The following is a 23,705-nucleotide window of genomic DNA, read 5'->3' on the forward strand; positions in this document are numbered from 1 at the left end:
TACATGTTTGGTAAAGTGCAGGAAACCCCTTATACAATGAGGATATACCAAAAAGGGACTGTACACATCTAACAGTGACGATGACAGCATTCGGTGGTCGTTTGCGGAGGGCATGGTCGGCGCAAGTCCTGCATATTTCCCTTGTGTTGCTCGTCGTCAAAGTCGGAGCTGTCGGTTGCTTGCGCGTGTGGCCATCCGTTGGCATTTGCCCTTGTGGCTTCTGTTCCATGTCGGTGGCCAGGTTGGCCGGTGGTGCCCGTGTCATGTGGGTTGTGTTGTATCGGTTTTAGCTCGGTTTTTCGTCAGTTAACCGGGCAATTCTTTTCTTCTTAATCAATGAAAATGGCAAGTCTTTTGCCTCGTTTAAAAAAAAATCATGCTCTTGTTGTTGGTTTCTTGGAACGAGGATAACAACATCCACGAATAACAATTCCAAGTGCATTGACAATTTTTTTGAAAGTAAGTGCATTGACAATTGCATAAAGACTTGGCAGCAATATAAAGTTCCGGAACACCAAATCGCTGTTGCCCTGCAACACATTCTGCAGACCAGAATGCCAGGACCTCGCGCCCCAACCAGAAAATCTTATAAGGTATGTCACGTACCAACAAGATATTATTTTGCTCCACAACAGAAGATGCACCATATCTATCGTCTTATTAGTTACCGTTAGTTACAGTGGAACAACAAACAAGGAGATCAGCTGAATGACAAAACACAGTAACACAATCAAGTCTGGTGATGTAATCCTACATGTGCCCTCAAGCAGAGAGCCACAGCTACCACCGCCCATACCCCAAGTCCTCAAGCAGAGAACCATGAGCACAACACCACTCCTCAAGCAGAGAACCGAGCACCATGATTAGTTAGGACTAGCCGCTAAGAAAGCAGCAGACATCAGCTCAGCGCATAGACATCAGGGTGCGCCTCTGGACAGCCGGGGTCTTGGAAGGCCGAGTAGCCTCGGGATCAGTTCGCTTGAGGTTCCGGCTCACCATCTTCTCAATCGCATCTATGGAGCTGGCCAGTTGCTTCTCCACGCCTACTTCTCCACTTGGTCTGGATGTAGACTGCAAGGAGCAGTCATCAGATGCCTTCACCACCGTGGTGCTCTCGCCCTCGCCCAAGCAGGTTGCTGATGCTGCGGTGGTTTCAACAACTTTAGCCCAGCCAACACCCAGGGTTTCATTTGTTGGTGCTGTGCTTCCATGAATACCCTCGTCTGTTTGTGCTGGATCCTCAGGCTCCGAGGAGTCTTCTTCATCCCACTGGAGCTGCTGCCGAGCCGCAGCATCTCGCAGCCGGCTTTTCCTCTCAACAGCCTGCAGAGAACTTAGTTAGTATAGCACCAGACTGCCATGGAAACATATCATCTTAAAGGGTGAAACTGCATTTCCATTTTCACCATGCTAAAGTTGACAGTCTACAAGCAGATATCAACCCTGAAGCAAACAGAACTATGAGCAGGAATAAAAGGCATGAACAGCTAACTATTTCAGAGATGTTGCATTTTTTTCGATGCATACTCAAGGGAAGCAGTGAGGCAAATTTATAATTCCAAAATATTAGAAAAAAGATGGGTAAATGACTGAACATGGGATTAAAACTTGACACACAAACACATTGCTGAAAGAGAGCATCCAGGTTATAATAACATAGCATAATCGGGAAGAAAAGAAAATCCAGTGTAAACAACACATTACAGAACAAACTGGAGTATAATTCTGAAGGTTTAAAAAAAAAGATGGGTAGATAACTGAACATGGACAAAAACTTGACACAGGAAAACATCAAAGTTCAGTTATCTAAAATTGCATCACCTAAATAACATTATATCCATTGTGTAAGCACTACATTACAGAGCAACTGGAGTGTCGTTCCAAAATATGAGAGTTTATTAATGGATATATGACTGAACGTGGAGTAAAACTTGATACACAAATATCTTGCTGAAAGAGAACACATGAAAAGTAAACTGAGATTGCGGCCCACAAACTACACTATTGATGTACAAATTCATACACCAGGTCAGATGTTGCATGAATCTCAGCAAGGTACAAAACTAGCATAAGCTAGATCATACTGTTGTGAATACTAACTTTGGACGCCATAGACTAGGCACAGCTAAAATGCACATGATCATACAATGTAAAACTGTCATGATCCATGAAGCAGACCCACAAGAGGAAATGTTTATCACCTTGATGACTGATGTGATATCACGGAGTGGGGTCCTTGGGTACCACTCGGGCAGGGAGCTCCTCCTCTTGGGTGCAGCCCACGCAGCCCACGCTGGTGGCACGTTCTCCTTGTTGCTGGACGGTGACGGGACCCGACGAGCAAGCGGCTTGACGGCGCCCTTGTCCACCACGGCTCCGGGAGACGCCACCCTCCTGACGAAGAATCCACCGCCAGAGCGATCGGCTACAGCCGTCCTGCTGGCAATCCTCACTTCAGCCATCTTTACTGCGAGAAGATTGTAGCAGATCAGCAACAACGAAAGAACTCAAGAAACGCATCCAAGATGAACACGTGGTCCTACAAATTCCTGGTACACTCCTCGAGCACGAAGAGCACCCATCAAGAAATCGCCTCGAAACAGAAAAAAATCCTCTATTCTCCGACTCTTTCTGGTCAGAATCTGTAAAAACTTCGAAAGATTCGCAACAAAAGAACCCAAGAATTTTTTTCGAAGTTCCAAAGATTCGCAACCAAAGAACCCAAGATTTGTTTTTCGAAAAGAACCCAAGAATGGATCAGGAAACAGCAGGGACGCCGTTTGGGCGGACGCGAGCCAACCAAATCTGCCCAGATTTCAAACTACTCACCTCAGATTACTCCCGCTCCGAATCCTGCACGCCAATCCTTACCCTTCCGCAGATCTGAGAGGCCATAAACGAGAGAAACGCATCAACGAATTGCTCGGGAAAGGGCAAGAACACAAACCCCCCCAAAAACCTGCAAAATTTCTCACGATTTGCTCTGCTCTTCCCCCCGATTCCAGTCGATTCGAACCTCGCAACGGCTACTTCCTAAGGTACGGCCCTACTTGACCCCTAGGTCTGGGTAGATTCCTCCGGTTCGGACTACAGGGTGGCTATGGGTTTCTATCTAAATCTGCTCTCCTTTTGTTTTTGAGATGAGAAGTTTCTAGGGGTCTATTTTCTAACTAACGGGAAGGGGAGGCGAGGAGCGGGTTCTGGGCTTGTTTCAAATAAGGAGGCCAAAGTGGCCGCCGCTGTACTGGTGTGCGTTGAGTGGACAGGGAGCACCGTCTTGTGTCGTGTGTCTGGCTGGAGGAGGAGATGGCAGAGTCATTCCGGTGTATGGACCTGGTGTATAGTTCATAAAATTATGCCGTTGCTTGGCCCTGCTGCAGAGGTCTTTCTCTTTCCTTTCTGAAATAAGGGTACCAAGTGTAAATATGTAACCCCCTCAAGTCGATTAAGTGTAAGGGCAACTCCAAGGCAAGGACACGTGTTATGTCCGCCCAACAATGGCTCACGCATTGCGTGGACTTAAAAATATAGGCGTCTCAAAGGGATCAGTCGCCTCGCACGCCGTCAGATGTAAAACGCTGCAACCATTTGATCTGTTCCAAACACGAGCACTGCTGTTATGGCGGGGTTGTAACAACAGAGCAACCCCTATCCGATAGTGCAGCCCGCCAATGTTTGTCGGACCGGCGTCCTGTCCAAAGATGCCCCAAGGCAACACCGTGTAGCCCCCAACAGTGCTCCAATGCAACTTCGGCGATGCTTCATCACACGATCATGCACCCCCGCCGCCTCGACGATGCTTCAATGCAACTCCGGCGATGCTCCATCACAACATGCGCCACCCCCACCGCCCCCGACGATGCTCCAATGCAGTGGCGGAGCCACGATTGGACCTAGCCCCAGGCCCCATGCATGCTACAGTGTTACTACAGTGTCAAACAGTACACAATATGCTATAGTCAAGGAAGGGTATTTTCCTCACAGCCCAGGCCCAGGCCCCCCGGCCTGGGTCCTGTCTCCGCCACTGCTCCAATGCAACTCCGACACTGCTCCGTCCCAACATGTGCCACCCCGCTGGCCCGTGATGCCCCAATGCAACTACGACAATGCTCCATCACAACATCGCGGCGACGGTGCTCCATCGTAGCGCGGTGGCAGCAACTGCGGTTGCTGCTATGCAGCGCACGACAGCGGTAGCGGTTGTTGCGATGCAGTGCGTGTGCGGTGATGGACGGTGGCGGGGACGATAAGTAGCTAGGCCGTGTCCCTCACTGCGCCAGTGGTCGGTGGTGGCTTGTTGCTACTTCGTTGGTGGATGTTGCGACGCAGCGCGCGACGGTGACAACGGTGGTTGTTATGCAACGCACGACGTGATGGCGGACACGACGATGAAGAGCGCGGCGGGTAGCGGCATCAGATGCTGCTATGAAGCGCACGACGATGTCGCGCATGCTGCGCGCAGCCTCTTCTACGAACGTTGGTGCCGGGAATGGGAAGCATGCGTGCCCTGCTTCGTCCCTTCGTAGCGTCGGTGGTAGCTGTGATAGAGGCAAAGGTGTCCCGATGTTTCGATGAGATGGTGGCTATCGTTTTCTGTGGGAGTCGACTTTGACGATCTGACTACGAACGTGCGAGACGTCGCGCCTTAGCAATCGCTAAACCAACTTCCGAGGGTTATTGACCACGCCGGAGCACGATCAACCTGACCACGAGGGCCTGTTTCCTGCGAGCAAACGAAGAACAAGCAAGAAACTAAGATTGCAATCTGGATATTGCGAAAATAAGAGGAAAGCTTTATTAATGAAGGTGGGGTTCTGTGATGCCTTGGTCTGGTCGTTGAACACAAACGAAGTACGCGAAGTTGCAGCTATGGCGAACTTTTAATCTAAACAAAACCCAAAGTCTAAACGACGCCCTAAGGGCTGTATATATGGAGGAAGAGGAGCGAATTTCATGGCCCTTGAGGGAGGGGTCCGAAACCAACCCTGACTCTTGTTTCCCCACACATACGGACTCTAAAAACAGCCTATACTTAAGTATTTCGAAATTACATGGGCCTGGCCCAATAATAAGGTGACGCGGCACCTAAAATAGCCTATGGACGAATATTATGAAGTGGCATCTTGTATATTTCGTCCAAGGCTTCATGCACTCATTATGGTGGCCTCAAAGTCCTGAAATCATCACTTGTAACTCCGTTCTTGTTCCCCTCGTGCATGCCATCATCTCCATGCTTGGTCTTGCTCCAGTGTTCATCCCTCTTATCCATGACAGGCCCTTCATTTGTAAGCAAAACAAATGTATCCAATTTAGGCAGTATCATATTCTCATGAACATTAGAATCATTACCAAGAAACGAAAGTACCTGATAATTTAATTGGCGTGCGCGAGCTCTAGTAATTGGTCCAGTATGTATAGCAGCAGGGGCTGTGGGTGTAACAATGGTATTGATGTCCTCATTATCCTCCCCTTCTTGAAATGAAGTCGTCCTCGACGGAAGCTCATCTTCCTCACCCAAATAAGGCCTCAAATCTGCAATGTTAAAAGTGGGACTAACCCCAAAATCTGCAGGCAGCTCAAGTTTATATGCATTATCATTTATTTTCTCTAACACTGTAACACCCCAATAATCCTGCTACAATAAACTCCTGCTACTGACTGCCAAGTCATCACAACTATTTTGCTAATCATCACTTTGTTCCAAATCAAATTCAAATTCATATTCAATTTGCATGTCAAATTATTTTCTTCAAAAATAAAACAAAAATGTTGGTTGGGTTGCAAATTTTCACTAAGGAATTATCATGTAGAAACCAACATCATTTGACTCATAGATAAATTCCTAGGATTTAATAAATGGTCCAACAACATTAAAATAAGCCATTTTTTTAAACAATTAGTCTAACTTTTTCGAATGCTCTGAAACTTTTTGTGCAGCCTTAGGATAACACCGGGTATTTATGTGCCAAGTTTCTTCTACAACTAAAATCATTTGCTACTAAAAGTAAATGCCAAATAAATAAATAATATATAAAAAGGAAAGAGCTAGGTAGACTGGGCTCTAGTCCACAGTGGACAACCCAACCCACCTCACATCATCTCCCTTCTCGCTACAGGAGCAGAGGGGAATCGTGGCGTCCATCCGCCGGCGATGGTCGTGCGTGGCGGCCATCCACGCCCACCTGGCCGCCTACAAAACCTCCCCCCGCGACCCCCTCGGCCGAACCCTAGCGCCTCCCCACTTCCCCTCCCCTCGCGCCGCTTCGCTCTCTCCCGAACACAACCGCCGCCATGCGCCGCTCGATCCCGCGGCCACCGGCGCCCCTACGCCCGAGAACCTTGCCTGGGAGGCGTGCCGGCCGTCGCCTCTTCTTCCTCAACCATTGGTTAAAGCCGGGGCGATCTACAGCGAAGGAATCGGGTCCTTCTTCGTCCTCGGCCGCGGCTTCTTCCCCGACGAACCCCGGCGCCGTCGGTCCTCCTCGAGCCCGCTGCCCTCCCCTACTGAACCACAGTGAGCACACGCTCCCCCTCGTCCCGTTGACTTCGATCCCCGAGCCCCCTAGCCTCTTCTCCGCCGCAACCGTAGCTCGCCTCGCCGCTGCGGCCACTGCTCGCGAAGCTTGTATCCGTGCACGTAGTCGAGCTCGTGGAGCTCCCAGGCCCCGAACGCGCACGCCTGCTCCTCCCCTCTTGACCTCTGTGCTCGATCCCGAGCATCACGTGCTCCGGCCGCCGTCGCGGGTTCGTTTCTGACGAGCTTAGGCCACCCCGCCTCTGGTTCTTGCTCCCTCACATGTGCGCCATCACCAGCACTCGGACGAGCCCTCCCGCGCCTCTTTTGGCTGCCGGAGTGGCGTTTCCGACCATTACTGCCGCGCACTGCTCCCCGCACGTCCTTGCCCTCGCGCCTTGCGTCGCGCTCATCCCCTGGCCGCCTTGGCCGGAGCCAGCCCTGTCCGCGCGCGCCTGGCGCCCGTCCGCGTATGCGTTCCGCCGCGCCCGCTGCTCCCTGCCGCCTCCATCCCGGAGCTCGTCCATGGCCGCGTCGTGATACATGTGCGCCTGCTCGGCTACTGCTTTGTCGCTGTTGTCGCTTTGCTGCACTGCTGCTAGTTACTCCCGCCACTGCCTGCTGATGCTGCTGCTACTTCTTCTGCTGCTGCTCCCCTCGCATGCGCACGCCCGCAGCCGCCGTCGCTGCTTACTGCTGCCCTGTGCTGCGTACTGCTGCTGCTGCTCATGCGCTGCTGTTGCTCATGCCGCTGCTATGCTACTACTGCTGCTAGCTGCTGCTGGTGCTTGGCCATGGCCGCGAGCGCCCCATGTGTGTGCTTGTGCGTGAGCACAGCCACACAATGGATGGCTAGTGCCATTGCTATATGGGGGTGGGCCTAATTAGATTAGGATCTAATTGCTGTTAATGCCATCCTCCTACTAATAGTCACTGACGTTGGGCCCTGCTGCCTAAAGAAAACAATTAAAATCATCTAAATTGAAGTAAGTTAAAGTATAGGCAATGACAACCCACTAGCACTGTTCATATGTTGACTGGTCAACCATTGACTGGGTCAACACAACCCCATTGGCCCCACTCTCATACAGACAGGCTAGAGTATCACTAGGTGACAAAAGTTTATTCTGTTTTTAATTCAGATTTACATATTCCAGAATTTTTGAAAATGCATTAAACTTTGAAAATTCATAAAATAAACCGTAGCTCAGATGAAAATGTTTTCTACATGAAAGTTGCTCAGAACGACGAGACGAATCCGGATACGCAACCCGTTCGTCCACCACACATCCCTAGCATAGAAAACACGCAACTTTCCCCCTTCGGTTCGTTTGTCCGAAAATGCCTAACTTCGGGAAAGCATTCCCGGATGTTACCCCCCTTCGTCGGTAGCGTGTAGCACCGCGTTAGAACACGTCTAGCTTTGCCTGTTGTCCTGTTATGCACTTGCTTGCTCTGTATTTACTGTTTCTTCCCCCTCTTCTCTCCGGTAGACCCCGAGGCCGTTGCTGAGGGCCCGGTGATCGACTACGTCGACGACGACCCCTCCTTTCCAGAGCAACCAGGCAAGCCCCCCCTTTGATCATTCCGATATCGCCCATTCCATTCTCTCATGCTTGCATTAGATTTTGCTACTGTTATTGTTTGCTCCTATTCTGATGCATAGCCTGCTTTTGTAACCTGCTTATTGTTACCTACCTGCTTATCCTAACTGCTTAGTATAGGTTGGTTAGTGATCCATCAGTGACCCCCACCTTGTCCTTGTTGCCCCTGCTTCATCATCGAAGACCCGATCAACGGGATCGAAGACCAGGCCCCGGCACCGCACATCACTTTCCCCTTAGTTGCTCGACACTACTGGGTTACCATCGAGTGCCGAGGGTAAGACCTCATTAGCACTTCTGATGTTAACCTTGTAGTGTAGCTATTCGGTCGTGGTCATCGAGGGTGATTTCCTCCTTAACCACTTCCAACACGGCTCTGTCGTGCAACCCCTCAAGTGTGAACCTCGAGGGTGGATCCTCTTATGTTCACCTTGATGATTACATCGAGTGGAATTCACCGGGGGTGATTCCTCGGGTTTTCCCCTTGATGTTTGGACACACGGATACTTGGACTTTACAACTGTTACTTGGAAAGGCGGGTCGACCCTGAGGGGTACCCGCGAGTGATGTGGAGACGGGTTGACCTAGAGGGTGCCCGTGAGATAATTACGAGGCGTGGCCGGGCATTCCTAGCCCTTGCCGCAAGTCCTCTAGACGGGGCGACGGGGTCACATCTTTCGTGAATCTCTGCTTGTTACCGCACGTTCCTAATCCACTACGATTTGGATATTTGATGCGAGGGGCCTCTGGCCTGATAGCACTAACCATCACGTGGGCATAGTATGGGCGTTCTGCGTCGTATACATCAGCCAAAGCTTAATAGACGTCAGCGACTGAGCGGCGCGCGCCGGGTTGGACTGGTAAGCTCCTGCCTTTTTAAGGAGGTAGCTAGGTCTGCTCACCGGCCGCCCATGCAACGTGCAGGAGTTCCCGGGGCGATGGCCCATGACCCTGGGGGCATAGGTTTAGTCCGGCGTGCTGACCTCTCTATTAAGCCTAGGTCGGGTTGCGGCGTATTGTTTGGCCGAGGCCGGGCATGACCCAGAAAAGTGTGTCCGGCCGGAGTTAATCGAGCGTGGTGGGTAAGTTGGTGCACCCCTGCAGGGAAGAAAACATCTATCGATAGCCTGTCCTACGGTAACGGACACTTGGAGTTGTATCCCGATCGATACAACTAGAACTGGATACTTGTGATGAGAATTGGATTGTGATGAGAAATGGATAGTATGGCTCTGGGATTGCTTTCTCGCAGGAAGTCGAGAAAGGATCTCTGGCCGAGGTTGATAACACTACTACTACTTTACTTTATGCTACTCTACTCCCTCCTGTTGCTGCAAGATGGTGGTTTCCAGAAGATGCTAGTCTTCGATAGGCTAGGCTTTCCCCTTCTCTTCTGGCATTCTGCAGTCCAGTCCACAGATACAGCCCATTTCATTGATACCGATGCATATGTAGTGTAGTTCCTTAATTGCGAGTACTTTGGATGAGTACTCACGGTTGCTTTGCTCCCCCTTTTCCCCCTTTCTTCTTCTTTCCGGTTGATGCAACCAGATGTCGGAGCCCAGGAGCCAGATGCCACCGCGATGCTTACTACTACGTGGAGGCCGCCGACGACTAGGAGTAGTTAGGAGGCTCCCAGGCAGGAGGCCTTGCCTTTTCGATCGATGTTGCTTTTGTGCTAGCCTTCTTAAGGCAAACTTGTCTAACTTATGTCTCTACTCAGATATTGTTGCTTCCGTTGACTCTTATGTTTTCGAGCTTATGTATTCGAGCCCTCGAGGCCCCTGGCTTGTAATATAAAGCTTGTATTATTTCAATTTGTGTCTAGAGTTGTGTTGTGATATCTTCCCGTGAGTCCTTGATCTTGATCGTACACATTTGCGTGTATGATTAGTGTACGATTGAATCGAGGGCGTCACAAACACCTTAAAAGGACCATCAACACGTGGCATTAGCTTTGATTTGCGCAAATTAGGAAATCTATCCTTACGCAAATGTAACCAAACAAGATCTCCAGGTGCAAACACAACATGTTTTCTACCCTTATCTCCAGCAAGTTTATATTTAGCATTCATATGCTCAATATTTTCCTTAGTTAACTCATGCATTTTTTAAATCAATTCAGCACGTTCTTTAGCATCAAAATTAACCTTCTCCGAAGATGGAAGAGGCAACAAATCAATAGGTGCACGAGGTAGGAAACCATACACAATTTCAAAAGGGCACACCTTAGTAGTAGAATGCAATGAACGATTATAAGCAAATTCAATATGAGGCAAGCATTCTTCCCATATTTTCTTATTATTCTTCAAAACAGCCCTAAGCATAGTAGACAATGTTCTATTGACTACTTCAGTTTGTCCATCAGTTTGGGGGTCACAAGTAGTACTAAAAAGCAGTTTAGTCCCCAACTTAGCCCATAAACATCTCCAAAAGTGGCTAAGAAATTTAGTATCACGATCTGAAACAATAGTATTTGGCACACCATGCAAGCGAATAATTTCACGAAAGAACAAATCAGCAACATTAATAGCATCATCGCTTTTATGACATGATATAAAATGTGCCATTTTCGAGAATCTATCCATGACAACAAATATGCTATCCCTCCCCTTATTTGTTCGAGGTAAACCTAAAACAAAGTCCATAGATATATCCTCCCAAGGAACACTAGGTACAGGCAAAGGCATATATAAACCATGAGGATTGAGTCGTGACTTAGCTTTTTGACATGTAGTGCAGCGAGCAACAAAACGCTCAACATCCCGTCTCATCTTTGGCCAAAAAAATGTGTAGCAACCACGTCCTCCGTCTTATTCACGCCAAAGTGTCCCATTAATCCTCCTCCATGCGCCTCCTGCAACAACAAAAGACGAACAGAGCTAGCTGGAATGCATAGCTTGTTAGCACGGAACACAAAGCCATCATTAATAACGAACTTTTGCCATGTTCTTCCTTCTTTACAATTCTGCATTACATCTTTAAAATCAGCACCATGCACATATTGATCTTTGATGGTCTTCAAACCAAATAGTTTGAAGTCAAGTTGTGAAAGTATAGTATAGCGACGAGACAATGCATCAGCAATAACATTTTCTTTACCCTTCTTGTGTTTAATGACATAAGGGAAAGTCTCAATGAATTCAACCCATTTAGCATGTCTACGATTCAGTTTAGCTTGACTTTTAATATGTTTCAGAGAGTCATGATCAGAATATATAACAAATTCTTTGGGCCATAAATAATGTTGCCATGTTTCTAAAGTCCGAACAAGAGCATATAATTCTTTATCATAAGTAGAATAATTCAAACTAGGCCCACTCAATTTTTCAGAAAAGTATGCAACAGGTTTGCCATCTTGTAATAACACATCTCCTAATCCAATTCCACTAGCATCACATTCAAGCTCAAAAGTCTTATTAAAATCAGGAAGTTGGAGTAAAGGAGCATGTGTCAACTTATCTTTCAATACCGTGAAGGCTTCTTCCTGTGTAGTACCCCAAACAAAAGGCACATCCTTCTTTGTAAGCTCATTGAGAGGTGCAGCAATGGTGCTGAAATCTCTCACAAAACGCCTATAGAATCCAGCGAGGCCAAGAAAACTCCTCACTTGTGTGACCGTTTTGGGCTGCGGCCAACTCTCAATAGCTTCAATCTTGGCTTTATCAACTTCAATTTCCTGTGGAGTAACAACATAGCCAAGAAAAGATACTCGGTCGGTGCAGAAGGTGCACTTCCCAAGGTTACCAAACAAACGTGCATCACGTAGAGCAATAAAAACATCACGTAAATGTTCCAAATGTTCCTCCAAAGATTTGCTATAAATCAGTATATCATCAAAATAGACTACCACAAATCGTCCAATGTAAGCACGTAAAACTTCGTTCATTAGTCTCATGAAAGTACTAGGTGCATTAGTTAACCCAAAAGGCATGACTAACCACTCATATAAACCAAACTTAGTTTTAAATGTTGTTTTCCATTAATCTCCCAATTTCATACGAATTTGATGGTATCCACTACGCAAATCAACTTTGGAGAATATTGTAGAGCCACTCAATTCATCAAGCATATCATCTAGCCTAGGAATAGGATGACGATAATGAATAGTAATATTATTAATGCCTCTACAATCAACACACATACGCGACGTACCATCCTTTTTAGGCACTAGTATAATAGGAACAGCACAAGGACTAAGAGATTCGCGTATATAACCTTTGTCGAGCAGCTCCTGTACTTGATGCATAATCTCCTTCGTCTCCTCTGGATTGGTACGGTATGGTGCACGGTTGGGTAGCGATGCACCGGGAACTAAGTCAATTTGATGCTCAATCCCTCGAATAGGTGGAATATTCAATTTCAGTTTAGGAAGATGGTCATGATCTCGTACCTCATGTGGTGGTGCATCCCTACCGTTGCGATGATATGCATGAGGACGACCTGGTGGTGGTGGTGCTGGTGGTTGCACGTAGTTCTGATTTTGATCAACCTCATCCTCGTAATGGTCCTCCACCTCTGCAGTAGCAGCAGGAGCTATAGAAGCACAACACCAGGTACAGCAGCTCCAGAAGTTTGACCATCCTCAAGAGGAACACGCTTCGCTCGTCCGAACTGATTCAGAAGGGGGCGTTGTTGTTGTCGTTGTAGTGGTGCGATAGGTGCAGCCGGCGGTGGTGGTGGAAAACGCGAAAGCAATTCAGCAAACTTGTTATCGAGCTTTATTTCAAACATCTTCTCCATGCCATCTATCTTCTCCATGGCCTCTTCAAATCTGTTTAGCACATCTTGCACCTGTCCACTCATCATTTGCTGAAACTTATCATGAAGCTCCTTGCTCGTCAAGTTCTCCCAGTCAGTCGTTGGCTTGTGATCCTGGCATGGTTAGCAGCAATAGAAACACACAAGAATATGATCCTACAGACTACTAACAAGTGGTGGTGGTGGCGGGTGTCACAAATCCATCAAGCAAATCTCAAATTCTTACCAGTTCTTACCCAGCAGCAGTCGGTGATCGACAACCGATGTAGTCAAAACTCTCAAAGCTTGGATAGAGCGATTACCAGGGAGAGTCAAACGCATGATGTAGATGTATGTGGAGCTGGGAAGGCTTATAATATGGTAGCAAAAAGGGTCAGCAATAATCAATTCAGAGATGCAAAGTTGAATAAACGCTCAACGACGGTACTGTGCTTGTCCTAGGCTAGACCGTGCTAGAGACGCGAGCCTAGAATACTAACAAAATCACGGCGCTGCACGTAAACAAGGGAAAAGCACACTTTGGAAATTTTTTTTTCGCTCTGTTTTTTTGCGCTCTTTTTTTTGCGCTCCTCTTTTTTTTTGCGAAAAATCACTATAATGGCGAGTGTCTCAAAACTCTTCCCAGGTCAAACTGACAGGATGGGTACAAATTTTTTTTTTACTATTTTTTTCGGAAATCAGGGCAGCGACGACGAAAAAGTGCGACAAAAAATCACTATGATGGCGAGTGTCTTAAAAGACTCTTTTTTTCCGAGACCTACTCAGGCAAGGAAACACGAAACAGAAAATAGATGGATCTCGAAAACAAACCTAATATGAAAAGAACTCGGATTGGTGGTGGATATATGGCAGCGGTGGTGGTATATGGTAGCGGTGGTGGTATATGGATACGGATCGGTGGTGGTATATGGATACGGATTGGTGGTGGTATATGGATACAGATTCAGAGCGGTGGCGGATAAGCAGTGGTGGTAGATGGCAAGGCGATGATGATGGTGCGGCGGCGGCATGACAATTTATGACCAGAACTCAAAACTCTAAAAGACTAGACTCTAAGACCAGCAACTTGACACGACGATGCAACCGCAAATTCAACAAAGCAAAAACCCTAAAAAGATTATGCAAAGGCTCAGATTGGTTCGGATATGATGAACTAACCCTAATTTTTTGTGTGGCTTTTTCGTGGACTGTAGGTATGAAGAACAGACTCGATCTAAACTACAAAAAACTGTAAAATCTCACCGAGCAGCCTGGAAATCTGATACCACTTGATAGAGGCAAAGGTGTCCCGATGTTTCGATGAGATGGTGGCTATCATTTTCTGTGGGAGTCGACTTTGACGATCCGACTACGAACGTGCGAGACGTCGCGCCTTAGCAATCGCTAAACCAACTTCCGAGGGTTATTGACCACGCCGGAGCACGATCAACCTGACCACGAGGGCCTGTTTCCTGCGAGCAAACGAAGAACAAGCAAGAAACTAAGATTGCAATCTGGATATTGCGAAAATAAGAGGAAAGCTTTATTAATGAAGGTGGGGTTCTGTGATGCCTTGGTCTGGTCGTTGAACACAAACGAAGTACGCGAAGTTGCAGCTATGGCGAACTTTTAATCTAAACAAAACCCAAAGTCTAAACGACGCCCTAAGGGCTGTATATATGGAGGAAGAGGAGCGAATTTCATGGCCCTTGAGGGAGGGGTCCGAAACCAACCCTGACTCTTGTTTCCCCACACATACGGACTCTAAAAACAGCCTATACTTAAGTATTTCGAAATTACATGGGCCTGGCCCAATAATAAGGTGACGCGGCACCTAAAATAGCCTATGGACGAATATTATGAAGTGGCATCTTGTATATTTCGTCCAAGGCTTCATGCACTCATTATGGTGGCCTCAAAGTCCTGAAATCATCACTTGTAACTCCGTTCTTGTTCCCCTCGTGCATGCCATCATCTCCATGCTTGGTCTTGCTCCAGTGTTCATCCCTCTTATCCATGACAGGCCCTTCATTTGTAAGCAAAACAAATGTATCCAATTTAGGCAGCAACATATTCTCATGAACATTAGAATCATTACCAAAAAATGAAAGTACCTGATAATTTAATTGGCGTGCGCGAGCTCTAGTAATTGGTCCAGTATGTATAGCAGCAGGGGCTGTGGGTGTAACAATGGTATTGATGTCCTCATCAAGCTGGCTACTGCTTCAATGGAGAAGAGAATGGAATACCGGAGAGAGAGAGAGAGGCATGCGAGAATAAACATTGTGTGGCCGTTGAAGAAGATAAGATGAAGGCACAAAAACAGTGGGTGGGTTCACAAAGGACACGTGGGAGAAGAGAGAGGCGACTTACGAGTCACTCTTATCAGCCGGTTGAAAATAAACAATTTCCAAAAATAAGTTTAAAATATACACACAAATTAAACATAATTAAGCATTAAAACGGTCTGTCAACCGCCGTCCAAAATTCACTTAAACATAAATTTTAAAATTGAAAAAGCATCTCCCTATTGCAAATATTCCTTAGAGTAATATTTGTATTAGTATATTTTCATCTTCATAATTATAGAGTTTATATTCTATGTTATAACTGCTATGATCGTGGAATATGTGATTTAGTGGAAAACTCATATGCATGTGTGGAATGAGAAATGGTTAAATCAAACTCAGATGTTGTTGCTTCCGCTGACTTATGTATTCGGGCCTTCGTGGCCCTGGCTTGTAATATAAAGTTTTATGTTTGAATTTGTGTCTAGAGTTGTGTTGTGATATCTTCACGTGAGTCTCTGATCTTGATCGTGCACATTTTCATGTATGATTAGTGCACGATTAAGTGCGGGGTATCACATACTTGTACCCAATGCGAGCAAGAGGGTTGTCAATCCCTCTGTACTCATTAATTGCAAGGATTAATTCTGATAGTGATAGATAGATAAATATAAAGTAAAATAAAAGATAATAAATTGCAGCAAGAAATTTAGGGTTTTAGTAAATATGAAGTGAATAGACCCGGGGGGTCATAGCTTTCACTACATGCATCTCTTTCATGAGCATAGTAACGGTGGGTGGATAAATTACTGTTTGGTAATTGACAGAAAAGCGCATAGTTATGACCATATTCATGGCATCAATATATAGGCATTACGTCTGAGAAAAGTAGACTGTTAATCTTTCTAAATCTACTACTATTACTCCATCCCTCGACCGCTATCCAGCATGCATCTTAAGGTACGGAGTAATGCTTGGAGCATGATGACATAATGTAGACAAAGTAGAATCAATCAATATGATTTTTTTGTGGGAAATCTTCCGATCTATTCATCTTTAATCATGGCAGTACAACGAATACCAAAAATAATAAAAATTACATCCAGATCCATAGACCACCTAGCGACGACTACAAGCACTGAAGTGAGCCGAAGGCGTGCCGCCATCATCGCCCCTCCATCGCCAGAGTCGGGCACAACTTGTTGTGGTAGACAGTCGGAAAGTCATCGTGCTAAGGCCCCATAGGACCAGCGCACCAGAACAGCAATCGCCGCAGATGAAGAATAACATAGATCGGAAGGATCCAATCCGAAGACACACGAACGTAGACGAACACCAACGAGATCCGAGCAAATCCACCAAAGATAGATCCGCCGGAGACACACCTCCACACGCCCACCAAGTTGCTAGACGCACCACTGGAACGGGGGCTAGGCGGGGAGACCTTTATTCCATCTTCAGAAAGCGGCCGCTGAAGGAATTTTGCTTCAGTTGGACTTTGAAAAAGCTTATGATAGAGTTCAGTTTTCCTGAGCAGAACACAAACCCTAACAAAATTGAAAGAAACATCTTTCAATATGATTAACCCCCCATCATTTTACACTTAGTAGCAACAATACAATACGTGCCTTGCTACTCCTCATGTCATAGAGTAAGGTCGACGCAAGATTGAATCTACTACCAAGCACCTCTCCTACCGAAGATAAATTAATCTAATTGGCCAAAGAAGATAAATAAATTGGAGAGAAATACAAGGCTATAGAATCACACATAATAAATCTCAGAAAAGACTCAGTTACTTTCAATGAACAATATGATCATAAACGCACAATTCATCGGATCCCAACCAACACACCGCAAAGATTACACCGAATGGATCTTCGAAGAGATCATTGTATTGAAGATTAGAGAGAAAGAGGGAGAGAGAGAGAGAGAGCGAGAGAGAGAGAGATCTAGCTACTGCTATGGACCCGTAGGTCCTGCGGGAACTACTCACACATCATCATGAAGGCCACAAGGTTGATGAAGATGGCCTCCGTGATCGATTCCCCCTCTGGCAGAGTACCAGCGGAGGCCTCCAGATGGGATCGCGGAAGAACAGAGGATTAGGGCGGCGATAAAATTGTATCAGGTCTTGCTCTGGTGGTTTACGGATTCATGGAAATTTATAGGCATGAAATTAGGTCAAGCGGAGCTATGTGGGGCCCACAAGGTCAGGTGACGCCCCCTGGGGATGCACCATGTGAGCTTGTGGATCTCCCCTAGATCTTGTGGCCTCCCCCCGAAACTTCTAGGGTCTCTCCTGGTCCAGGAAAAATCACCGTAAAGTTTCATCATGTTTGAACTTCGTTTGGTATGGCTTTTCTGCGAAACAAACAAATCGACAAAAAACAGAAACCGGCACTAGGCATTGAGTTAATAGGTTAGTTTCCAAAATGATATAAAATGTCATATAAAGCATACAAGCTTGATAATATAATAGTATAAAACAATAAAAATATATAGATACGTTGGAGACGTATCACGACTTAGCAGAGTGGCGTTCCAGGGGTTTGGCTCCAGACGTTGGGTCTTCGCTTCTTGTATCCGATAATCTCCTCTGGAGAGAACTTTGTCGATGATGAATGACTTTTCTTCGATAAGTGGAATGTTTTGCTTGAGCGTCTACTTTGGCGGTCCCATGGTGGGGAGAGCTTGTCCTTTCCCGTCTTGTCCTGGTACAGACATAGGACGAGGTCGCCGACATTGAACGTCCGACTTCGTACTTCCTGTTCCTGATAGCAACAAAGTTGCTATTGGTAGATGGACAAAGGAGCTCTATGGATGCCCTCAACCCATGAAGAAGAAGGTAAGTCACTCGATCATACTTTTTTATCCATTCAAATTTTAGATTCCTACTGGTCACTTTGACAAATCTGGTTGCTGAAAACCGACTACTCAACTATACTGATGAATTCAGTGTCTGCCACATCTGCAATAAAAGCTCTGAAGGACTACAAGGAGTACAAAAAAACCTTGAAAGACGCCCGAGAGAAGGTCTAGAAGTTTGAGGCGATCGCACCCTTGTACTCAAGTTGCTTCTTTGTCAAATGTTGATTCATTCCTTTTTTGGAAGTGTCCTCACAACTTTTGTAGGATTCTAACATTTGTTCGGTTACTTTGTTGAACTCTTTCTAGTTGATGTTCTATCAACTCGTTTCAATTATCAACCTCTCAACGGCAAACTCAATCCTAGTTGGGATGAGTTTTTCTTCCCTTCTTGCTTCAACTTACTCAAAGGGCAACCATCTTCGGTGAGCAACACAAGCATTCGAAGGATGTTGGTTCTTCCTCTTCTGCGCTTATAAAATTTGTGTTTGGCTTTCTATCGACGTGTTTCATCGACTTTCTTTTGTTGGGATGTGCTTTTCCCCACGAGTGAATTGCAAAAAACCACCACATTCTAAGTTCACTTTCGGATTTGCCACCACATTCCTTATGCGCTCCAAAAATCTACCGGTTTCCTTACTAATTTTCTCAATAAACATTGAAGATGGTTCAAGACAAATTAATCCAATTTCTGACATGCCAGGCCCGCTAGTCAGGTCCACACGGCACTAAAAGTCAACATAAAGGAAGTTGACTGTTAAGTTAAAAGGAGGGGCCACCTGTCAGGGCCCAATCCACAAATCTCGTCCAGCTCCTCACCCCAGCCGAGCGCCACCACCTCGCGCATGGTCTGCCGACTCCCCCGGCCGGGCGCGCCGCCGGTGAGGCCGCCTCCGGCAGCCACGTCCCCTTTCCCCCTTCTCCTTCTCTCTCCCTGGCGCCTCCTCCTTACACTGCGCCCGCTCGCCCAATGGTTGCCGAGCAGAGGCGGCCACGGCTCGCGAGCAGCGCTCGCCGCAGCGACAGATGGCCCCGCCATGGCCTGCTCTCGCCACCACACCGTAAGCCGCTGTGTCGGCCTTCTTAGGCCAGGGAAGACCGTGCCACTGCCCCCCTCGCTTCCTGCTTCTGTGACGCGCGTGGACGGTGTTGGGCTAGCCATGGCCGAGGGGATGCGTGGCCGAAGCTTGGTGGCGTCCATGGTGTCGTTCTTCAGGGCAGGGAGTAGGGTGTGGCCGGGACGAAGCTATGGCCTTGCTCAGCTCCAAGAACCGCCGCCGTTCGCTGCCGAGAACTGTCGGTCCTCTGCGCGCAAGCTGTTTGAAGAAATGCCGTAGAAAGAAATATGGTAGCAAGCTCTAACGGATGGGTCCTACATCCAACTTGACGGTCAATGCTGTTTGTGTTGACTTTTAGTGCCACTTGGACCTGACCACTGGGTCCAACATGTCAGGAATTGGTTTAATTTGTCCCAAATCGGTCATAAGTGTTTATTGGGAAAATTAGTAAGAAAACCGGTAGATTTTTGAGGCCCCCAAGGAATGTGGTGGCAAATCCGAAAGTGAACTTAGAATGTGGTGGTTTTTTGCAATTCACTCTTTCCCCGCCCACCCAACCCTGTTTTTCCTTCAAGAAATCAGAATGTTCAGCCAAGGCCAAGTGTTTCTTATCCGCACGTAAAACCTACGGTGACTTGTTTCAAGTGCATGGAGTTTAAAGACATCATTCTCGTTACCTTCAGTTTAATTCAACTCCAGCCAAAGTGCCATTTGATAATGGTATTTTGGCGACAACTTTTGCTTGACCGGCGTTATGAAATTTTCACTGACAAGAAAAGCCTCAAATATATCTTTTCCCAGCTTGATCTCAATCTTCACCAAACGCGTTGTGTGGATTCTATCTCAGATTTTGATCTTGGTATATCTCATACTCCGTGCAAAGAAAATGTCATCATTGATGCTCTTAGACGCAAGCATAGTAATAGTAATCTAATTCTTTAATTGTCTCATTCTTTGGTTGTGAAGCATTCCAGAAGCTAAGATATTAGAGGCTCTTACATTCAACGCAGTTTTGCTTGCCCGGAAGTTTAGGGCTCCGGTTTTAAATACACATGACACTTCATCAATGTATGAGTCCTTCCAATAGATGATATAAGGTTGGTGTCGAAAAATGATTTTAGGGCAGGAGCGAGAAGGTTTTTGGGCATCCGAAAATTCAGATGATGTAAAACCGGTGCCTAAACTTTCAAACATGAGAGTACCACCATCGAAAAAGCACCCAACCCATGCTGCCGGAGCCGGGCACGGAGACCGTCGTGATCTCCGACGAGGAGTAGCTAGAATCGACGTAGTACGTAGGTTCTACTTCCTTTTGCATGTCTTTGTATGGATATAAGAATTTAACATGAGATGTCCTGATGCAAGAAGTGAAATTTAAGGCGTGCACGACCACTGCCCGTGGACGCGCCAGACACGTTTGAGGGGGCATATTTGTCATATATGGCTGTAGATGCTCTTAGTTGTGTACCACCATCGAAGCACCCAACCTAGTGTACTACTTAGTCTATAGCATCCATATTTGACCATTAGAGCTGGACCCGGATTTTGTCTAACGCGCACAACCCAAATCTCCACCACACATCACCATGCATGTCATATCAGCCGGTACACATGCTGTCACATCTGCATGTCCACTCTCTCCCTTCTCTCTTCTCTCCCCCAAACAAATCCATCCCTTTTATTTCATCTTTTCTATCTTAAATCATTTATACCTTTTAAACCAACATTTCAATTTCAGAGCTTTTTATATATTTGAACTCCTGACAAAAGGACCTTTGTAACAAGATCATCTTGGATATATTTTGACTAGTTTAAATTTTTCAGTAACATATTTCACTCGTTTCATTAACATATTTCACTCGTTTCGCTTGTTTCAATAACAGATTTCAGTCATTTCAATGACGCATTTCACTCATTTTACTCATTTCACTAGTTTCAGTAACTGATTTCACTCATTCCGATCACATATTTCACTCATTTCACTCGTTCCAATAATAGATTTCACTCATCTAAAAAATTGATTCACTAATTTCTTTAATTTAAAAAATTGATTTAACTAACACATTTCACTCGTTCCAATAACAGATTTCACTAATTAAAAAATTCAAAATAGTTGAAACATATCCAATATTGGTCTTGTTCGAAAGGTCTTTGCGCCATGATATATATATATATATATATATATATATATATATGGAATCAAAATATTCGTTTAAATGATATAAATGATTTAAGTTAGAAAAGGTTGAATAAAAGGGATGGAGTTATTTGGGAGAGAGAAGAGAGAGAGAGAGAGTTTTTTTTTAAACGGAGGCAAAAAATTTGCCTCATCGATTAATTAAGCAAAAGAGAATTGCCCAGGTAATTAACGAAAAACAGGGCAAAAACCGATACAAATCAACCACATGTGGGCTACTCACTCGACAACCATATCCAACATGTAACGACCATCTAACCCACACTGCTACATCGCAAAGACACCCCAAACGAGGGTAACTTGGCTAGCGACCACGAGCACCGCCAAATCCACAAAGACAATGCAGGCCATAAGGACAACGCAAGAGAGCGAAGATCATCCATTAAGCAGCCGCCGACGCCTTTTCTGTGGCGTCACTCTTCTTTCCTTTGCTCCTAAGAGCCTCCTCCACAATCGCCTTGCCAGATCCAGGGCTAGCCGCCTCCAAACGTTTAAGCAAGCTATGAAGCTCTAACTCAAAGAGAATGTCATCGACCTTCTCACGCACAGAAATCTTCCTCCTCGATAATGGTTCCTCGTCGTCCTCGTCCCATCCCTGCTTGGCTCCACGGTAAATGTTGTAGATGCCTTGCTTATGGGCATCGTGCGGCTGTTTGCAGAGATCCGTTGCGGTGCTCCCGTTGTTTGGAGAATGGTCATTGTGCGCGTGAATGTCGCAACCCCTGGCGTCCTCTGAGCTCACTATCATGCCTTGATGTGCGGCATGTGTCCCGCCTCGGCGCCGTGCATCGTGTTGCTCCTGCTTCGTGTGAGGGTTTGGTGAGATCCACACCCCCTTCCAAGGCGCTTCACCGTGGGTCTTGGGCAAGAGAGTAGACATGCAGATTTGACAGCATATGTACTGAGTGATGTGATGTGTATGGTCAATGTGCGGTGCAGATTAGAATTGTGCGCCTAACTGGTTAGGCATAGCCATATTCGGCTCAAGCTGGTGTATCACGCGGCCAACCGCGCCAGGGCCTCGCCGGCATGCTCCCCGGTGGACTGCCGGAGCCGGCGGTAGTCGTCGTAGCCGAAAGTTCTGAAGAGGCGGTGGCTGCCGGCGCCGACAAAGGCGTCCGGCGCGCGGACCACGTCGTCCTTGGGCGCTAGCAAGAAGAGCGCGATGGAGACGCGCGGCACCGCCGCCACGCACTGCACGCGGTGCCTCACGTTGTGCAGCGCCCCGTTGCTCCACGCCTACACTAGATGCGCACACAGATACAGAGAGTCGAAGTCAAACGTGGGAGACGTAGGGAGGCCAGAAGATGGAGGCATCCTACTGTACTGTACCGTGGCGACGTCGCCGAGGTTGACGAGGAAGGTGCCCGGGACCGGGTCCACGGGCGCGAACTCGCCGGTGTCCAGGTCCGCCACCTCGAGGCCGCCGACGCGGTCGTCCTCCTGGAGAACGGTGAGGAAGCCGGAGTCCGTGTGGACCTGCACGCCGGTCTCCCCCACGGTGTCCGGCGTGTAGTTGTACCTGTTGATGCGGAACTGGCACGGCCAGTCCTGGAACATGCGGTCGGCCTCGGGCTCCTCCAGGCCGAGGCCCGCGGCCAGCTTCGCCGCCACGTCCACGATTAGCCCGTGCGTCTTCTCCGCATACCTTCTAATGGTCTCCCTGCACAAGAAGAACCTCCGAGCGTCACCACCTCGGGCTCGGGGCGGACGGCACAGGAAAGAAACGGCAAGAAAGGCACCTGAATAGGTACGTGACGTACCTGATGTGCGGTGGCGCGTGGAGGGAGGCGCAGAAGGCGTCGACGTCGGCGGGGGACGCGGCGTCGTAGAGGCCGAACGCCTCGTAGAGCGGGTTCGTGGCGCTCGGCGCGACGTAGCCGCTGCCGGAGATGACGTCGGCGTTGCGGCGCTTGGCGTCGTCGGGGAGGTCGAAGAGGGCGCGCACGGCGGCCTTCATGTCGTCCTGGAGCACGCGCGGCACGCCGTGGCCTGCCACCCGGAAGCAGCCCAGGCGCTGGGCCGCGTCCCGTAGCCGCGCGGCCTCCTCCGGCGCCGCGGCGGCGAGCTGCAGGTCGATCACCGGGATCCCCGCCATCCTCTCCTTGCTGCTGTGCTGCCTGATGTCGTGGTGGTTTTATGCACGAGATTTGTTTTTGTACGGGATGGCGGGGAGTGGGACCGCCTAGTGACTTCCAGCTGGGACTTGTCGGGGGCAACTCTGAGATGAACTTGGACACGCAATTTCGAGATGACCTGAAATCTTCACCGCCACGACTCTAGCTAGAGGAATCACATCATATCATGAATGTGCAATGTCTCTTTGTCTTCGCAACGTACAAAAACCAACTGACAACATAGCGGAGACACCACGGAACTTGCAAACAGACCAACACAAGATACATTGCACAGGCAAAAAAGGCTTGGGACACACAA

The 23,705-nt window shown here is 47.4% G+C and overlaps 3 protein-coding genes across 7 annotated transcripts; 1 reads left to right on the forward strand and 2 right to left on the reverse strand.

Moving 5' to 3' along the window:
- Nucleotides 1-499: 499 nt before the first annotated feature.
- Nucleotides 500-3,209, reverse strand: LOC123144667 (protein GIGAS CELL1). 4 transcript variants are annotated; one of them, XM_044563872.1, is made up of 4 exons: nucleotides 2,976-3,209; nucleotides 2,830-2,883; nucleotides 2,202-2,462; nucleotides 500-1,323 (listed from the first exon to the last, which is right to left on the reverse strand). In XM_044563872.1, the coding sequence occupies exons 3-4, from the start codon at nucleotides 2,460-2,462 to the stop codon at nucleotides 904-906; spliced, it is 681 nt and encodes a 226-aa protein (XP_044419807.1). In that variant the 5' UTR covers nucleotides 2,830-2,883; nucleotides 2,976-3,209; the 3' UTR covers nucleotides 500-903. The 4 variants fall into 4 exon arrangements, with proteins under 4 accessions (XP_044419807.1, XP_044419808.1, XP_044419805.1 ...); XM_044563873.1 differs by having other exon boundaries at nucleotides 2,960-3,209; XM_044563870.1 differs by having other exon boundaries at nucleotides 2,202-2,467; nucleotides 2,976-3,204.
- Nucleotides 3,210-4,373: 1,164 nt separating this feature from the next.
- Nucleotides 4,374-9,755, forward strand: LOC123142582 (uncharacterized). Its single transcript, XM_044561434.1, has 3 exons — nucleotides 4,374-4,476; nucleotides 6,073-6,514; nucleotides 9,656-9,755. Exons 1-3 carry the CDS (start codon nucleotides 4,374-4,376, stop codon nucleotides 9,744-9,746), a joined length of 636 nt encoding a protein of 211 aa, XP_044417369.1. The 3' UTR covers nucleotides 9,747-9,755.
- Nucleotides 9,756-16,907: 7,152 nt separating this feature from the next.
- On the reverse strand, nucleotides 16,908-23,649 carry LOC123144670 (2-oxoglutarate-dependent dioxygenase DAO). 2 transcript variants are annotated; one of them, XM_044563876.1, is made up of 3 exons: nucleotides 23,033-23,649; nucleotides 22,602-22,932; nucleotides 16,908-17,510 (listed from the first exon to the last, which is right to left on the reverse strand). In XM_044563876.1, exons 1-3 carry the CDS (start codon nucleotides 23,365-23,367, stop codon nucleotides 17,331-17,333), a joined length of 846 nt encoding a protein of 281 aa, XP_044419811.1. In that variant the 5' UTR covers nucleotides 23,368-23,649; the 3' UTR covers nucleotides 16,908-17,330. The 2 variants fall into 2 exon arrangements, with proteins under 2 accessions (XP_044419811.1, XP_044419810.1); XM_044563875.1 differs by lacking the exon at nucleotides 16,908-17,510 and adding an exon at nucleotides 21,938-22,508 and having other exon boundaries at nucleotides 23,033-23,619.
- Nucleotides 23,650-23,705: the final 56 nt, after the last annotated feature.

This window comes from Triticum aestivum, chromosome 6D (assembly GCF_018294505.1).
Source record: "Triticum aestivum cultivar Chinese Spring chromosome 6D, IWGSC CS RefSeq v2.1, whole genome shotgun sequence".
Classification (NCBI taxonomy): Eukaryota; Viridiplantae; Streptophyta; class Magnoliopsida; order Poales; family Poaceae; genus Triticum; species Triticum aestivum.

What these genes read in the sequence shown, in the direction of transcription:
- LOC123144667 (XM_044563872.1), bottom strand. Translation starts at nt 2,462, where the DNA reads ATGGCTGAAGTGAGGATTGCCAGCAGGACGGCTGTAGCCGATCGCTCT. An exon ending in ATATCACATCAGTCATCAAG is followed by an intron (nt 1,324 to 2,201) that starts GTGATAAACATT and finishes AGTTCTCTGCAG; the next exon opens with GCTGTTGAGAGGAAAAGCCG.
- LOC123142582 (XM_044561434.1), top strand. Translation starts at nt 4,374, where the DNA reads ATGGCGGACACGACGATGAAGAGCGCGGCGGGTAGCGGCATCAGATGC. An exon ending in GCGCAGCCTCTTCTACGAAC is followed by an intron (nt 4,477 to 6,072) that starts GTTGGTGCCGGG and finishes TCTAGTCCACAG; the next exon opens with TGGACAACCCAACCCACCTC. An exon ending in CCCTCCCCTACTGAACCACA is followed by an intron (nt 6,515 to 9,655) that starts GTGAGCACACGC and finishes TTCTTCTTTCCG; the next exon opens with GTTGATGCAACCAGATGTCG.
- LOC123144670 (XM_044563875.1), bottom strand. Translation starts at nt 23,367, where the DNA reads ATGGCGGGGATCCCGGTGATCGACCTGCAGCTCGCCGCCGCGGCGCCG. An exon ending in CACGCGCCACCGCACATCAG is followed by an intron (nt 22,933 to 23,032) that starts GTACGTCACGTA and finishes CTTCTTGTGCAG; the next exon opens with GGAGACCATTAGAAGGTATG. An exon ending in ACCTCGGCGACGTCGCCACG is followed by an intron (nt 22,509 to 22,601) that starts GTACAGTACAGT and finishes CATCTAGTGTAG; the next exon opens with GCGTGGAGCAACGGGGCGCT.